Source organism: Podarcis liolepis (genome assembly GCF_965112155.1).
Source record: "Podarcis liolepis genome assembly, chromosome: 6".
Taxonomy (NCBI): domain Eukaryota; kingdom Metazoa; phylum Chordata; class Lepidosauria; order Squamata; family Lacertidae; genus Podarcis; species Podarcis liolepis.
In genome coordinates this window covers 77,919,418-77,938,011 of record NC_139559.1, presented here as the reverse complement: position 1 = coordinate 77,938,011, position 18,594 = coordinate 77,919,418, and the positions used below count along the sequence as shown (strand labels likewise).

The window sequence follows — 18,594 nt, the reverse complement described above, 5'->3', positions numbered from 1 at the left end:
AAGGAGTTTCAACTTTTAGTAAATATTGACAGTGATTTTTCTCTGTTTAAACACATCAGCTTTACAGACTGGTGACAACCTGATTGTAATGGACATGCTTTGACCTTTTTGAGAATTCTGTAGGTCTTGTTTCCACTTGATAATGTGTGATATATAATATTGTGTGACTGGAACTCAACTCAGGGAATGGAACTTCCACTCCTCTGCCCCCTCGCCAAACCTGCTCCAGATGGTATCTCAACTCTCTGGAGCAGATTTCGATGATGCACAGAGGATGGAAAGAGAAGTTGTGTGGTGCTAGCAGAAGTCCATTCTTCTGGAGGGTGTCCTCAGCTAGATATCACCCAGTGACTTGGGGCAGGATTGACCTAATGAACCCTGTCACTAGAAGCCCTGCTCAAGGACTTCCACCAGTGCAACAGACCCTCTCCCCTTCTTATTACCTTCACCTAGAGAAGTTGGCTCTGAGCACATGGGAGAAGAGAGGAGAGTGGTCATTCCATCTGGCAAGCTTTAGCGCTTGGGCAGATGGAAATATTAGAAAAGCACAGCAATGAATCCCACCCTCTGCTTGTCGTAAGGTTGCTTGGGGTGTTGTTGTTTTTAACTGTACCACTCTTGATGTTTTAATGCATTCCGGACATGAAGCATTTTGGTAAGCTACCAGACCGTCATCTATTAATAACCATTTCCACATCAGTTGCTTCAACTGAATAGTATAATGTGTTATATTGCAACACACTATGTAGCTTTCATGTTGTTGTTGTTGTTTTGTGTGATGTCTAGGAAAAAAATATTTTATAAACTACTGTAATTCATAGTGTGTCAATGATTCATCTGTTGCTATTCTTTCTGGTTGGTGGGCATGCAGAAATGGGCCTTTTCTCTGTTGATCCTACAATTATGGAATATGATTCTGAGTGAGACCAGGCAAGGCTGATCCCTCGGCGTGGGCCTGAAAGACTCAGCTTTTCACAATGGACTTTAGGAGTTAGTTATGACCTGTGTTGTAGAAATGGTTTTGTGATAATGGGCCATACACCCAGTTATTGTTATTGCATGCTTTATGTTGGCTTTAAACGTTTTTTTGAAGGATACGGACTTTTAATATATAAAGCACTTGAGGGGGCGGGTGCTCCCCCCCCCATAAAAAAGCAACTTAGAAGTTTATTCAATATCTAAGTAGGCTTTGAGTAAACCATATAACTGTGTGTCCTCCCCCCTTACAGGGCTCAACTGGGTTCCCTGGATTTCCGGGTTCCAACGGAGAGAAAGGCGCAAGGGTATGATATAATATTCTACTTAACGTGTTTTATTAATATGCGGAACTCATTGCTAAGTGAATTCAAAGGACAGGCAGGATTGGGGATTTAACTGCTAATGCAATAAGAACATTGTACATTCTTGATAGCAACCAAAAGAAATAAGGAATAAGAAGACTGTTGCTCAACAAGATTAAATAGTAATTTCCCCACAAGGAAATCTATTCACCAGCTTCCCATTATCAGAACAACGTGCAGCTCCATAGCAGCAGTGGCTCCCCATTAATTCTGTTATTCACAAGTGTTCAGTGAAACAGTGAGATGTAGCTACAAGCTGCTGGCCCTGTTCACACAGTACATACGTCAATGCAGTGGCGTAGCGTGGGGGGTGCAGGGGGGGCCTTGCCCCGGGTGCTGACAACCCATGCTACGCCACTGCGCCAATGGATATATATTTTTTCTATACTTGCCCCAAAGCGGATAAATAAGATGTAATCTGAGGGTCAAAATGCATGTTGTTAAATATGTCTTTATATTTAATGAAGAGATTTTTTAAAAGAAAAATGAAAGTAATATCATCTGGAGGCTGCGGATCACATGAGGATCACATCAGACATGTGGCGTCAGTTTAGCACTTTCCTCCCTTGTTGAAAGCCCCTCCTATGAAGCTGGTATTTGCTTTTGGGGAAATCCCAGAGAGCTAGAGACATGAGGCTAACTTGCAGTTAGTTTTGTTGTTAAGGAAAGGAAAAAAAACACTGGTTAGAGCATGGTGCTGATAATGCCAAGGTTGCAGACAACTGCAGGGGTTTGGATTACATGATCCTCAGGATCCCCTCCAACTCTACAGTTCTATGATTCAATGAAAGGCAAAGCCCCCTGTGGTGATCACACAGGGCCCCCGGACATTTGACAGTCTATTGACCCTGTGCCACCACTGTGATTGCTTTCTTTGCTGCCACCAACACGTTTCTCCTCATGGGTAATCACGGAGTCCATACAGTTGTTAACATTAACAGATAATCAAGTTTATTTATAGGCATGAACAAGCTTATGGTTTCAGTTAATTTTTCTTAGCAGTTCCTTAATCCTAGTTCCGTAACTGTTCTATGCGTTCCTAACAACTTCAAACTGATCATTCCAACTATCTATCTGACTCCACCTAACAATTCCTCTCACTCCCTCACCTCACAACGCGACCAACCCACAGACTTAACCTCCCTCTTCCTTCTTCAACTCCCAACTCTCAACTAACTTTCACACAACACCGACTCTCACTCTAACTCCTCCTATCAGTTTCCACTGGCCAATCACATCACACTCATTTTTAACCCTTTCCTTGTGACCCACCTAGGAGGCAAACGCCACACCCCCTAATGAAGAAGTTCCTCCAACTGGCTTGCATCCCCTCCTTTGTTCTCTAGTTTTCTGAGTCAGGGCTCCTCCCCTGTAATCTTCTGCTATGGGGAGCCCCAGGAGCCTCTCTCTGTGCCTGTCTGGCTCATTGCTTGGCAATATGTATCAATCCTTCGCATTCTAAGAGCAAGTGGGGCCAGAGAACCGTCAGCAGAGAAACTGTCATGACGGAGATGCGGGAGAGATGAAGAGTCTGTTTCTCCCCTGTTGTCTCTGTCGGAGCCTGCATCCAAACTGGAAACCACCTCACCCTGCCCTGTGCTGGGCCACTTGCCTGCTTCTGCCTCTTTGGGAGCCTTCAAGCTTCCTCCTTTTAGTAGCTTCCAGCTTGTCCCCTCCTCTGAGGTGTGGCTGGTATCCCACCACCAGGATCCAGAATCTAAGTCATCATCTTCTGTGTTTTCCTTGGGGAGCTCTTGGCCTCCACCATTCTTCCTCATCCAGCCAATCCCTGACACCAGCTCATCCTATTTTATTTTATTTTTTAAAAAAGAAAGAAAAAATGCAGTTAATGCAAAGGTGCATTTATTTCCACATCCGGTTTGGCCCTGACTCAGTTGAAAAAGTGTTATGTCTGAAGTGACAGGGAAACAAAATGAAGGTGTCGTTATACCTGTGACGATTGCCTCCACTCAATCAAGTCCCCACAAGATGCTGCAGTCATCTAATGATGAATAGAAATCTGGGAAGCAGCCCTTTGTCTGATGGAAAAGTATAAGTAAAGGAGGAAAGAAATAAAGCTTTGATAATTTCACCAGAGGCACTTGAACTTCAGATCATATGGGATACCATCACCTTTTCCCTTAAGCATCTGGGGCTGGTAAGAAAGTATACAGTGGGGGAGGAAGGGAGAAAACAAGAGAGAGTTCTTCCTATATTCTGTGAATTATCCAGCTAGACTGCAATCTATCCTCAGGGGGATTTCTCTGGCATCTTCTATGCATTCTAATTCCCCAGGACTCTTTTCATATACAGAACCAAACCACCCCAAAACCATTTGTGGTTGAAGCGGCAAATCAACAGCAAGGATGCTGAAGAATACATATTTAAATGGATGTAGAAAGTCAAGACATAGCTGCTTTGTTTATTTGAAGCTGGTGGGTGGAATTTATAATGCAGAGTCTGCAAGCTGTAGAAGGTCACTGCATCACTATCTATAAAGCTCAACTGGACGTGGCTGATCACTTGTGGTTGAAATGTGATGAAGTTATCAAAGGGGAAAGGATGGCTTGGAAATTGTGCTTGATGGCAGCTTAGTGTGCCATTAAGTAAAACTGAAGTAATGTATATCATTACTCTGCCGACCACTACATTTTATGAAGCAGAAAAACAGGCGTGCAGATTCACCAGTTTAAATCTGAAACTGATGAGAGACAATTGTATTTACAGCATTCTCACAAGCTTCCTTACTATACTCCCCCCCCCTCCAACTGATTACTGCAGTGAATAGATTTACAGCTAGGAAATGCATACAGCAGCTTCCAAGATGTTGTTTTCTGGGCCTATGGCAAGGAAAGAAAGAGTTAAACTCCTTCACCTCACCCTGCTGCCCCTCCTGTTGCCCCAAGAGTGCTCCGGTGGCAGAGGCAGGGGGTGGGTTGCAGGGGAGAAGGGGAAGGGTTAAGCACTCGCTGCAATATACCCAATCTCTCCTGCGAATGCTCCCTGCTCCCATGTGAGCATGGCAAGGCAAACCTGGGTTGCGGCGTGTTTCCCTTATGACTTGTAATTCTGCCCTTTAAGAAGAGAGATAAATATTTGAAGAAGCTATTTATGAAAACTTAAAATGCAAGGCAAGTCATCAGATGTCCTGTGTAACTTTTGATCCTGTAGTCGAGTTCTGCTGTGCCCTTTTGAATTAGCAAAGCCACCTTCTCGACCGAAAAACGAAAACACCCCTCCATCGAACGATAAGATTAATTTGTGTGAACTTTCTTTGGCAGGGCTTGCACGGAAAACCTGGCCCAAGGGGACAGCGAGGACCAACTGTACGTACTGTGCATTTTCCCTACACCTCCCCTTTAATGTTATCTCATGCATTTCCATATTAATTGCTACCCTGGCCATATTCAGAAGGTTGCCTTTATATCCTTTGCCACTGTAGCACACGATAATAAAAAATAACGCATTGCATATCTTTTGTGACTCAATAGGGACCACGTGGGTCAAGAGGACCGAGAGGCCCAACTGGGAAACCTGGCCCCAAGGTAACTTGACCGAATCGAGGAAGCCATTTCACTTCTAGCTCTTCCTCTTAATGAAAGCGTGCATTTCATCTCTGAACGATTTGCTCTTTTCCAGGGCACGGCTGGCAGTGATGGACCCCCTGGCCCACCAGGTGAAAGGGTAGGCAAGGAACAATTTAGATTTCATTTCCATCTCTCTTTCTCTAGTCAGCACCTTCCCTGGTTGGAATTGCAGGGAAGGCGTCTACCCTTCCTGCGAGGCGGGAAAGTGTTTTTGTATGAGAACCGATACTCAAATGGATGAAAGTTGGGTCTTCACTACTTCTGAGTGAAGTATTTATGTATTCCCCACCACCACCCTTTATTCGATTCACACCCTCTTCCATTTGTGAATATACTAAACTCTATTTTGCCACCAACCCTTTAATTTTCTTAATTATTTCTGTTTGTAACTTACCACTTGGGACAAATTAAAGCACATAAAATGAAGGTTGTCATAGATGCTAAGAGTACAGTTTATCTGTGCATGTCTGCTGAGACGTAAGTCCCACTGAGGTTAGCGGGACTTGCTATCTGACAAGTGTGCTTAGGATTGCAGGGAAATGTGCATTTAATCAAGAAATTCATTTGTCTATTGAGGCTGCAATCTTGTGTGCACTTACCTGAGAGGAAACACCATCAAAACCAGTGTGATTAACTCCTGCATAATTATGCATTGGGTTCAGCTGTATAAATTTGCATATAGTCCAAAACATTGCCAACACTTTGGACTGCAGTTAAGTCCCATTGAAATCAATTTGGAAAGTTAGCCATGAGTAGATGAAGACTGTTTGGAACCTGCTTTTTGTTTCTGAATAGTGAATACCTGGGAGGCTTCAGCAAACAGAGCGTGGTCTGACATGATGAGGGTCTGAAGTTGAAGCCAGATACAACCTTATTGGAAATTAGTGAGGGCCATGCGCCTAAAAGATAAATAAATCAGATCAAGTGTCTCCTTGTTGGAATCCCAGTGCTATTGTTAAGCTGTAGATATTTGTGGAATTCAAAGTAACCTCCTTACTCTGGGGATTGCACTTGCTACAAGCATGATAGTCCATCATAGGACTAGTCTTAGCTGTTCTTCTCTATTGCTGAGAACACATCCTTGTGGTACATTTAGATAATTTTAGACTTTGTACTTAGTGGTCTTGTGGGAAGGGACATCTTTCGATGGTAATGTGGTAACTTACTTCAAAATGTGGTAAGCCAGCCCTTCTGCAATTTGGGGTCCCTCCCATTCATTTGGCTAAGTGGGCCAAGGACTTCTGGTGCAAAGTTCAGCCTGGGCTTCCTATTCTCTTCAGCTCCACATATCCTCATCTCTTTCCACAGGGAGATTCCTCTCCATTGAAGTGAATAAGCAAGGTCTAGTGGGGAAGGCAAATTCAATGGGTATTAGTGACCTGCATTGGCAAGGAGGCTTGTTGCCATGTTCTCCTGTACCCAATGAGGATTCCACATGCTTATTGCAATTTTGAGAGCTATTAACACAGAACAGCTTTTAGCTATCACAGTGCCTGCTTGTGGGACATTTGGAAAATCCTATCAGTCAACTTAATGCTGTTGATTATGTGCATCAAAGAATGTTAGCATAATCTATTGTCCTCATATCAGTTAATACCTTTTAAGTAATCTTTTCATATACTTACCGTGGGGGTTCCTTTTAAGAGGAATTTGCAGAGTTTTTTATTGTTTATTATTATTATTGTGTGTGTGTGTGTGTGTGTGTGTGTGTGTGTGTAGAGCATTTGCTAAGAGATTTTAAGTGCAGCAGGTTCTGAGGGTTTTCCCAAGTAAAACTAATTAGATTTTTGAAATGTTTTTGGCTTTCTGAACCGAAGCTAATAAAAAGTGCTTTTGCCAGCAGAACTGTTATCACCAAATAGGGCTTTACAAACTAGCCATCTAGGATCTTGTATACCAACTGACCAGATGTAATTTCTTTTAAAAAACAACACACTGGCCAAATGCATTTTTGTTGGCTCAAAAGTACCTGCTTTTGAATGGGCTGCTTATTATTAAACTGCAAGTCATCCACACTGCAGTAAACACACATTGCCATGTAATAAATGGTACCTTGGAAGATTTATTATACAGTGGACTGTGATTTCCAATTGCAATACACAAGGAACTAGGCCTCATTTACAAGTTCCAGCAGCAGGCATTGATGTAGCAGGCAGGCATTGCTTATCACATAACCCTTATCCCATGGACCTCCCTATAAGCAACTCTGGGGGGAGTTCTGTGCTACTGGGAGATGTTCCACACTATATAAATGGGAAACAATCCATATGATCCCAATAAAGCCTACCACACAAAAGCAGTTTTTGGCAATAACCAACCAACTGGCAATGGGCAGATTTCCCTAATCTGATCCAGAATTATCTGATCCACTGAATGTTCTGAAATTAACCCAGGTTTTTGGATCTGCACCTGAGATCTCTAGGCCCCGGTATACACCCAATGACACACCCTCCAACATTTCCCCCATAAAAATAGGGACGTCCTATTCAATAATAATAATACCCCAGCCATCTGATTAGGTTACCCCAGCCACTCTAGGCGGCTTCCGAAATATATAAAACATGATAAAACATTAAACATTAAAAAACTTCCCTAAACAAGGCTGCCTTCAGGTGTCTTCTAAAGGTTACTTATCTCCTTGGCTTGGGGGTCACATAACTCCCTACCCTCCAACATTTCTCCAATGAAAATAGGGACATCCTAAGAAAAGGAGAGAGATTCTGGGATCAAATCAGAAACTGGGACAGCTTCTGTCAATCTGGGAGTGTCCCTGAAAATTAGGGACACTTGGAGGGTCTGAGATTGCCCCCTGTAGACTTAGAATGAACATATCCAGTCTGCCAACTGCAATTCCATGTGAACATTTTCTCATTTCACATGCAGTTGCCAAACCATATTGCCTATAGATGAACCACAGTAAACACATGGCAGACAGTGCCACTGTCGAGACTGGATCCAGCTCACTCGCTGCCATTTGAATTAACAGACCCACGCACTGAAAGATCGTCTGTTGAAAGTAACAGCTTCCCTCACACTAATTGCATCACCCTGTTGTGCCTCATGTTGCGATAATCCAGGCTCCAGCTGGCAATAGACTGAGCATCAACAGAAAAACTGACAATGAACCAATCAAGGGAGATTTTTTTCCTCTCCCCTCCATTCTGTATTCAATTTGCTTCTTCCTACTCGAGTGCTATGAAAACACTGTATAAGCTTTTCCATAAACATCTCCCTCAGCCCTATAATAAAATCTGTGTGGTTTTGCATTAATATTCAAAGGTAAACATCAAAGCCCTGCTGTAAAAGATCATTTCACAAAAGTGAATGCTAACACTTTGGTTTAGGAAGCCTTTTATTTACATAGAGAAATGCATTAGAGAAACCCATGGAAAATCTGGTATCTGGTTAATAGGCCACTCTTCAGTTTTCAACACAGCTCATCTTTCGCCAAGCCTGTGCTCTCCGGGGTTTTTGGACTACAACTCCCAAACTCCTGGTGAGCACCAGCTTGGCAAAGACTGGCATAGCACCTACGTTTCATGGTCCCAGTCATAATTCTTTGTGGTCCCTATGGGCAATGGATGTCCTGCAAGGAGGCTAAGTGAGAAGATTGACACAAGTGTGAATGTGGGAATTGTGTGTGTGTGTGTGTACGTGCAAGCACATGTATCATGCAGGTATGCTTGTTGAGGAACTGTACTTTATTCATCTGTAGGCACATTTGCAAAGATTTTTCAGGTGAATTTTATAAAGCAGCTTGTCTCAAATTATTGTTACTAATATCTCTTTTTTATCAAAATTAAAACATTAACCTAAATAAAAACACAAACCGAAAAGAAAAGAAAAAAGAGAATAGAAAAGGATAGAGAATGGAAAAAGGACAAAAGGAAAGAGAAAGGAAAAGAGAGAGAATATTGAAAGAAGAAGGAAGGAAGGAAGGAAGGAAGGAAGGAAGGAAGGAAGGAATTACAGAGTTGGAAGGAACCCCAAAAGTAATCTAATCCAAACCCCTGCAATGCAGGAATCTCAGCTAAAGCATGCATGACAGTTGGCCATCCAGCCTCTGCTTATAAACCCCTATAAACCCCTTACATACACTATTTCCACAGCATTCCCCTGATCCACCAAGTTTGAGGGAGGGAGGGAGGGAGGGAGGGAGGGAGGGAGGAAGGAAGGAAGTCTAATAAAAATATTGTTCAAATTTGACTAGCAGAACTCTTCAGAACAAAACAGAAACATCAAATGATACGTCCAAAATATCTATACAATGTCTTGCGCTGTCTAGCAGAGGCTCAGCATCTTACAAAATGTGACATAATTCCCACAGACCTAGAAGCAGAGGTCTATCTCTTCCTACAGCATCTATTTTTAGCCTGGAGCTGTTTTCTCTCTCTCAGTCAGGGAGGGTCTTTTACATTTCCTTACTTCACAGAGCCCTGAGACAAAAGGCATGAAGGCAACTCCCTTTAAAATAGAGATTTGCAACCCAGTACTTTCACCACATGAGCTAAGGTTACAACACTCAAAGGTTAGCTACCAGAGAACAACAATCAGTTAATTATCAACTCAGCAAGAGCTCAGAGTGCTCTCCTTGGCTTTAATATAGCTCTGTGGAAAAAAACCCATGTTAAACTTTTTCACTAATACACATTTAATACACATTTAGGCATTCACATTATACTTAACATAACTTAACGAGGGTTACAAATACAAAGTAGACAAAATATCCACGTAACATTGACCTTTACTTTCCAATGCAGAGCAAGTATACAGTTCTTTACACTTACCATGCCTCATGTTTATATTTTTTATTTTCTTTTTCTTCTTTTTAAATTATTCAGTGTATAACAACCAGTACAAACAAGGAAAAAGATACCAAAACAAAATCACAACTTACCCCTCTCATGTTGTTTCATGTTTGTATTCACAAGTATATAAACACTGGGTGCGATAGAGCTGAAGAACTAAATAAGGCACTCTGGTGTATAAGGAAAAATGGAAGGCAGAGATAACAAGATGCAGTAAAAAAATCATTGATAGGAAAATAGTCCTTAGTCACTACATATTGCTAGAAGAGACTGTTCACACACAAAAGCAGAAAAACCCACCCAATTTTTTAAAGGGCACTTTTATCAGTAGTTGAATGGTTTCTGTCTCTTGTTGAACCATTCAGGAATGAAGAAATCAGATGAGGTGTGAAGGACAGGCAGAAAATAAAGTTAAAATGGCATAAAATATAATACAATGTGAAAGTGGTATTTCAAATCATTGTTTTCCTATTGTTTTGTAGAGGCAGTGTAGTGTAATGGTTAAGGTGTCAGGCTAGGACTGAGAAGACTCAGGTTCAAATTTCCATGAAACTCACTAGGCAACCTTAGCTCTCAGCCTTGCCTACTTTGCAGGACTGTTGTGATGAATAACATTGGAAAGGAGAGGGAGCTATGTATACTGCCTTGAATTTCCTAGGTACAAAGATAGAGTATAAATGTAATGAATGAATGAATGAATGAATGCAAGCCATCCATCCCAAGGGCCGGAAATCAGTAAACACTTGTGAATTAAGACCAATATATTTAAGAAGTGTCATACTTTGATGATCAAAAACATAAAAGGGAAATACATAAACAACAACAACAAACCATGATTGCATGTGATATTATGTGCCTTACTTCGAAATGTGGGGAAGGGCACTCTTTCATATAATCTGAGCAATTTTATATGTGTGTGTGTGTGTGCGTGCGTGTGCGCTTCCTCTTTTCAGGTGATTCTAACTTCAGGCAAATGTGGTTTTTGTTTGTTGGTTTGTTTTTCCTTCATAAGCAGTTTTCTGAACCTTAATTTGTTTTGAGCTGTAATGCTGTCAGCTGAGTGTAGGAATTGTAGATCTTGCCATAAAAGCTCTGCCTAGCCGCCACCTGGCTGAGCGTGAACCAAATATAGATGCTAGCTGTACTATCACAAGGATCCAGGTCTGCTTCCTGTCTTTTTTGTTGTTTCATCCTTGAATAATAATAATAATAATAATAATTATTATTATTATTATTATTATTATTATTATTATTATTATTATTATTATTATTATTATTATTATTTATTTGTACCCCATCCTCCCCAGCCAGAGCCGGGCTCAGGGCGACTAATATCATGAAACCAAGGCAGTATACAAAGAACATTAGAGCATAAAAACAGGCAATCAATTAGTTAAAATACATCTTAAAATTAGTTCAAAGCAAATTAAAATCTGGACAGATGGCAGTCCACTGGTAAAATTGAGAGTGGCTAACATTCTCCAGGACCAACTGTTACCACTGGTCTTATAAAGGACCTGTGAGCAGTCTAGGAGGCCTCTTTAATGCTTGTTCTTATACAGAAAGAAAAGAATCAGACTGAACCCCTACCAAAGGCCTAGCAGAGCAGCTCCGTCTTGCAGGCCCTGTGGAAAGATGTCAAATCCCGCAGGGCCCTGGTCTCTTGTGAGAGAGCATTCTACCAGGCCAGGGCCACAGCCGAAAAGGCCCTGGCTCTGGTCGAGGCAAGTCTAATCTCCCTGGGGCCTGGGATCTTCAGGGTGTTATTATTTGCAGACCTTAAGGTCCTCCGTGGGGCATACCAGGAGAGGCGGTCCCATAGGTACGAGGGTCCTAGGCCGTATGCATGCAGAATCCTTTCCATGTACATTCCTCATAAGAGTTTCTACAGCTGCTGCAAGAGGCAGCTGAAATTTGACTCTCACCATGAATTTCATTCAATGCCAGGCTGCAACAAGAGAATTCAAAGAACTCTGAGATATTCTGTCCTCTTCACCAGAGTAGCAGAGAAACACTTCACAAGGAATTGCAGTCACAGGGCTGACTTTCCCATGAACCTTAACTTAAAAAAATAAATAGCAGGAAGGCATATAATTTTGACATCTTTTGCCTCAGGTGCAGAAATGTCTAAAATAACCTGTGCTTCTGTATGTGGGTTGCATACACATTCCTGGCTTAAAATGAAGCTGGTTTGTTGGTTTTTCTCGATTCAGGTGGAAGCTGGTTTTTGAGAAAATGCCTCAAAGCACAGTACTTCATAAGGAACAACAACATAGATATGGATTATTGCTAACTTTGTATATATACTGCTTCCCAAACCAGTGGTGGGAGTACCCTGGATACAGAATACATTACTTGGGAGGAAGGCTAAACACACACACCATATACTAATAATTTTGTTATTTGTACCCCGCCCATCTGACTGGATTGCCCCACCCACTCTGGACGGCTTCCAACATATAGAAAAACATAATAAAATACCTATTTAAAGGACATGGTTTTGCCAAAAGAATCCTGGGAACTGTAGTTCAGTTGCTCACAGAGGTACAGTTACCAGCACCCTTAACACACTACAGCTCCCAGGATTTTGTACAGTATGTGTGTGCTTTGAATGTATGGTGTACACTGCCTAAATCTCATGGCATTCAGTAGGGCTCACTTCTCAGCAGACATACATAGGATTGTGCTCTAATGCTGATCCTAGGTAATATTTATTTTTGTAACCAAATTAATAACTGGAATTGCTTACAGAAATTTGGCCACTGGCATTGTGCTGAAACGACACGTCCTATGCTAAACAGAGCGAGACAAGCCTTGCACTGTCTCATCTGTATACAAGTAATTTTGCCCAGATGTTTAGGTGTGTGTTTGAATATATTTGCGGAGACAAAAACGTTTTTCACTGCGGCCCCCACCTTGTCAACAGCCACGGGCAGGCATTAGTTTAACATTTCCCACAGGTTGGTTGCATCACAAATTTCTCTCCAAAATATTTGTGCTCTTTCCATACCACCGCTGCTGCTGCTGCTAACATTTTTTTTTTTGTTTTGCTTTTGCTTTTCTGATCGATTTTAGGGCCCACAAGGACCCCAGGGGCCTGTTGGATTTCCTGGACCAAAGGGACCTCCTGTAAGTATTTTCTCAAAATAAATGCAATGCTTATTCAGCAAATGGGATGCAGAAATAAAGACTGGTTGCTAAGCACAATCAGAAGGGTTTGTGAAGAACAATGGCCAGAAGATTCCTTATTCCAATTCCAGTATCCGGGTTGCCAGTATTTCACATATCTTCTCTTCTAGATGGATACATAACGATCCCTGGGCATCCTTGCACAGAATGGCAGAATGATCTAAACCCCCTTTGTGCAAGGCTGGACAGTTGGATTGAGTAGAGGCATCCCTCCACCTAGCCTTGTTGGCTTCTCTATCTGCTGCCAGACCTGATGCAGAGCTCTCTTCCATCTGCCAAAGAGGCTTTTGGGGGCAGGGATCCCAAGATGTCCCAGCTGCCATCATATGACAGCATTGGCCCAATTTGAAGCTGATCACTGTGCCAGCTCCCGGCTGCCCCTCATCCACTTTCCACCCCACCAGGGCTGCAGACATGGCAGTAGCCCCGCCACTCCATAAAGCCATGTGGAGAGACTTAGGAATGTTCCCTATGCCCCACTGAATTTAAAGGTTCTTGCCTCTCCAAAGTTTGCAGCTTGTGTTATTTGTGCACAGTTGCTCCTCAAGAAAGATCAGCTCAGAGCAGTTCAATAGTGCTTTTCCTGGTACAGTGGTACCTCGGGTTACAGACGCTTCAGGTTACAGACTCCGCTAACCCAGAAATAGTACATCGGGTTAAGAACTTTGCTTCAGGATAAGAACAGAAATCATGCGGTGACGGCGCAGTGGCAGCGGGAGGCCCCATTAGCTAAAGTGGTGCTTCAGGTTAAGAGCAGTTTCAGGTTAAGAACGGACCTCCGGAACGAATTAAGTTCTTAACCCAAGGTACCACTGCATATGAAGTAGGTAAAACTGTTTAGCAAGTACTGTAGCTCCCATCAACCTGCTGCTACAATGAAACAAACATTAAAGGCAAAAGTGTTTGCTGGGAAATCTGGTAACAATGATAGGACATGTCTGGGAACAAACAACTGAAGCTGTATAAATAAATAAAAAAATCAGAAGCGTATATAAGGTGAGTTTCTGTTCTGTGTAGCTACAGTGTATTAAAAAGTGTGCTATATGACTCCTGCTTTTCCTGCAACCTTAGCTGAAATGCGTTTTTCCTCATTCTGTGTAACATAACCCTGACAATGCAATTTGTAGCCTTCATTGTGCACACCTGGTTTGCTGCTGAAAATTTTGTGCAAACTCTCAACAAGGCAGTTTGCAGAGTAAAGACGTCCATTGAAAACTTGTCATCATCCCAACCAGGTGGCAGCCGCTTTAGTATCTGCAGAATGTTTTTCTCTGTAGGGATGACCAGATGCCACTAGAGGTCTCTCTCCATCTTGCGTGGATCCCAGTCCCAAAAGGAAAGAAAAATGCTGAAGTTAATGGGAAAGTTATATCCGCTATTGACAGACTATTACCAAAACAAGTGTACGACATGCACTAACTGGGTTATTGTCTTTAAAATGTTGCATTCATAAATGGAACTGAAGTATCCACGAGCCTGGAATAATGTAGAGGCTTTCAAAGGTTTTAGGGTCCCATTTACCTTAGTGGAATTGATCAGCTCCAATGGAATCAATGGCTGCACTGCTTGTTTCTGCCTAATACAACCCTTTGGCCTTTGTTTGAGCTTTGCTTGTAGACCAGGTTTGTCCTGGTGTGCAGAATGTACTGAACCTGAAATCCAGCATCCCTTGCTCTTATTATCCTTGCTTGACAGAATGTCACATGGAGACGTAATTTCCCAGCTTCACTTTTATTACTTCCCACTCTAGGGATCTATATGTCCATCACTACATCACAGAGCAAAAATCTTCCTTCCAGTAGCACCTTAAAGACCAACTAAGTTAGTTCTTGGTATGAGCTTTCGTGTGCATGCACACTTCTTCAGATACACAGTGTATCTTCAGTGTATCTGAAGAAGTGTGCATGCACACGAAAGCTCATACCAAGAACTAACTTAGTTGGTCTTTAAGGTGCTACTGGAAGGAATTTTTTTATTTTGACTATGGCAGACCAACACGGCTACCTATCTGTAACTAGAGCAAAAATCTGCGTTTGCCCTATGGAACCAAAGTGGGTGGGTGGCAGGAGCAATCAGGGGGTAGGAGTGGAGAAGGGGCTGTCAGTAAAAAGATTAAGCAGAAATGTTTTCCAAAGCTCCTAAAACAGATTTTTATTGCAAAGAAAGAAAGAATTGCCAGAGTTCCATTATGGCATGCTGGTGTGTAACATGTTCAGATGCCATCAACCACCCTTGGTTCCTGGCATAATGTTGGGGTGTTTTTTGCATTTGTTTTGGATATTTTAATATCACAGACCCCCACCCTTATCGTGCTGATAAATTCCACAAGTTTTCATTTTTAAAACAGTTTCTATCAAATTGGGGTTGAGCGAAGTACAATTTTCAAAGATACCAGCATTCTTGTGAATTTGGATTGCCTTAGGATAAATCGTTGTGCAATTGGGGAGAGGTAATAAATTAATGAGGAGCAGGCAGCAGAAATGTACTATTTTGTCTCCTTTGGATGAGAGGGCACCAGGGTTTTTCTGGTACCTTCTTTACTGTTTGACTTATTTACAGATACAGAAGTAGGTCACATTAGAAGCTATGGGCCTGTGCAGCTGGCAGCGCACAAAGGCACAGAATGTGCATTAGATTCCTTAAGGAAGCAATTGCTCAGGCCCCCTGCAGCCCCTTGCCCTAGCTGCTTCCAGTCCAGCTAAACTCCAACCCCAAGAAACCCCCTCTGGCTCTCTGATTCACTCTCTCTGCCTTCCCATCCAAGATGCAACGGCGCTGTGCCTGTGTTGCATTGGCTAAGGGGTGTTCCCTTCCAAAGGCAGACAAGAGAGAGAGATTTCCAGTCATTAACTCCCATTCAGCAAATATTAACTGAACATCCCTGACCATGAGCAGTCAGCTTAATAATGGTTGGCCACTCAGCCGGCATTTACGGTGGGATGCTTGAAAGCCAGCTTGTCGGATTAGAGCTATCACAAAGATTGCTAGACTTGGTTAGCATCTGCTTCTCAGAGCTATAATTTGATTGCTTATGTTTCCCATTGCAGGGTCCACCAGGGAAGGATGGCTTGCCCGGACACCCAGGGCAGAGGGGTGAAACTGTAAGTGCATTATCTGTTTTCTTCAGTATGGTGTTTTGTTTTGTTTTTAGCAAACTGCTCATTCCTCTTGGATAGAACTTGACACTTGGCAATCAACATGAACCTGGAATCCTAATCCCAGCTACAAAGCAGGGCTGGATTAACCGTTAAGCACAATCAGCACACACTTAGGGTATCCAGGGAAGAGGGGGCTCCGTGGTTATTTTCCATTGCCAGATTCACCATGGACCATATTGCTATTATTACTATAGTGCAGCTGAACCAGGTTCCTAAAAAAAAAAAAAAAGGCTCCCACGATAAAGGAAAAAATTACATAGTCACACACATACACACATATATAATAAAATAGTAATAACAGAGGTAATAGTATAGATCAATGATCTATTTTGAATTAGATATATATGGTGGCACCAAAATATTCTAAGTGCTTAGGGCTTCTAAAGGTCTTAATCCAGCCCTGCTGCAAAGCAAGGAGGCGGCTGTTATTTCCAGTGAAGACCTGAGCAGGTTGTGCAGAAGATGCTTAATCCTTCCTCCAGGCTGCTTTCCCCCACCCCTTCACTTTTCCCCACAATGTAACAAATGTTTATATTGCAGAGATTAATATTGCACAGTTTGAAGTGACTGGAAGCATAAGAACTAGCTCCTTTTGGAAAAAATCATCGTCCCAGCCCATAAAAATATTATTCAATTTTTTACTGGCAGAACTCTTCAAAACAAAACATAAGCATCAAAGATACAACCAAAATATCCATACAATGACTTGTGCTGTCCAGCACAGGCTCAGCATCTTACAAAATATGAAATAATCCAAATAGATTTATAAGCAAAGATATAGATCTCTCTCTCCTCAGCCTCCATTCCAGCCTCCATTGGCCTTAGGCTGTTTAGTCTCCCTTCAGGAGAGCTTCATTTACATCCCCGCTCCATGGAGCTTGGGAGAACAAGACTCAATGGCCACTCCCTTTTAAAATGGAGATTTGCAGCCCAATACCTTCAACATATGATCTAAGGTTACAACACTCACAGGTTAGCTACCAGAGAACAACGATCAGTTAATTAACAACTCAGCAAGCACTCAGAGTGCTCTCCTTGGCTTTAATATAGCCCCATGGAAAAACCCCACGTCAAACCTTTTCACCAATACACATGTAAGCATTCTCATTTCAGTGTCCATTAAACTGTTATACTTAACAAAAAAGGGATCGGGGAAGATCAATTGCTCAGGGAAAGCAACACAGCTCCTTTTCTGCCCATGGCGTCTCCAGTGCAGATTGCACTCTGTACCTGCCAGCAGTGGAGGTCTGTCAATTCCTTGTTGGCTGCTAAATGCCTGGGACTGCTCTTGGAAGGTCACAGTGCAGCTTTGCTGAAGTAGCAGCTTTGAGTGAGCATTAGCACAGAGGATCCTCTGGCTCCCGGCAATTCTCAGGGGGCCGTTTGCTTCTTTTGCAAAAACTTTTCCTTAAAAGGATCATCAAGACACTCAATGTGCCTTCAAACAGGCCTTAGGGAGTCTTTGTGTGCTTTCCCCCTCTTTTTATATATAATCCATCACTTTGTAGCATTGCTGAGCTCTTTTAAATGTGCGGCTCGCCACTCTGCTGCAGGAGAGCATCCATCTTGCAGTTGTATTTGCACCAAATATCTCAGAGGTGCTGCTGGATTTTGCCCACAGCAAAATTTCAAGGCCAAATTGGATGCCCCTACACTGGTGAAACATGCAAATGAATTTTGTGGGGTGGAACTAGAAGGGCTTTGATGAGACCAATGAAATTTCTCTTGAGATAATTCCTCTCGTTCCTACTTGGGGTACGTAGAAAACAGTTAAACAAGTTGTTGGTCCCCTTTTATAAAGGAGGGAAGAGGGGGAAAATCAACATCTTGATTTCTCATCTCAGTCACTACCTCCATTTGGTATTCCTTCCATGCCTTTAAGGCATCATCTACCTGTCGGTCCCAGTCTGATTTTAAGTGTATCTATGTATAGCTGTTCTTGCTTGTCTGCTCTTAACGCATCTGTGCGGATGTCTGCAACATATATTTGAACTGAATCTGAGCAATATCATTTGTGCAATCACAGCCCCCTAATCAGTTTTGCAGAAAGTGCGACCTGCGAATGCTGCCACCTTGAACCGCGCTAGCGGAGGAGCCAAGCTTGCAATGATTGGAAATGATAGATCTTTGAAAGAGTCTTCAATATTTTACATTCAAGTGCGCGCAGTAATAACCGAAATGGCAGTCTTTATTCTTGGGGGAAAGACGATTCCCCTGACACCGTGCTTCGTGCTTCTCATCTCTTCAGCAGTTAAAAGCCGTTTGTGATGTGCAGAAGTGTCAGTATTAGTAACCATTGTCTGCTTTGTTTCTTAGGGTTTCCAAGGCAAGACTGGCCCCCCGGGTCCTGGTGGCGTGGTTGGACCTCAGGTATGATGTTTCTGCCTAACTTTAGCTTTACCAAATGTGGAGGGAGCCTTTAGTTTGGCCGTGCCTGTCGCACAGCAACCTCTTTCAAGCTGACCCATGTCTCCCAATGGGGTGGATGTTCAGACCAAGACTGTTTTTGCCT

At 42.5% G+C, this 18,594-nt stretch overlaps 1 protein-coding gene across 4 annotated transcripts in view; it reads left to right on the top strand.

Annotated features, from left to right (window-relative positions):
• COL11A1 (collagen type XI alpha 1 chain) overlaps window positions 1-18,594 on the top strand; it is a 254,225-nt gene that overhangs the window by 154,859 nt on the left and 80,772 nt on the right. For all 4 annotated transcript variants that reach the window (XM_083510880.1, XM_083510881.1, XM_083510879.1 and 1 more), the window contains 7 exons: window positions 1,230-1,283; window positions 4,622-4,666; window positions 4,832-4,885; window positions 4,980-5,024; window positions 12,811-12,864; window positions 15,972-16,025; window positions 18,399-18,452. In XM_083510880.1, coding sequence (XP_083367006.1) covers window positions 1,230-1,283; window positions 4,622-4,666; window positions 4,832-4,885; window positions 4,980-5,024; window positions 12,811-12,864; window positions 15,972-16,025; window positions 18,399-18,452 — 360 coding nt within the window. The remainder of the gene's footprint in view (window positions 1-1,229; window positions 1,284-4,621; window positions 4,667-4,831; window positions 4,886-4,979; window positions 5,025-12,810; window positions 12,865-15,971; window positions 16,026-18,398; window positions 18,453-18,594) is intronic.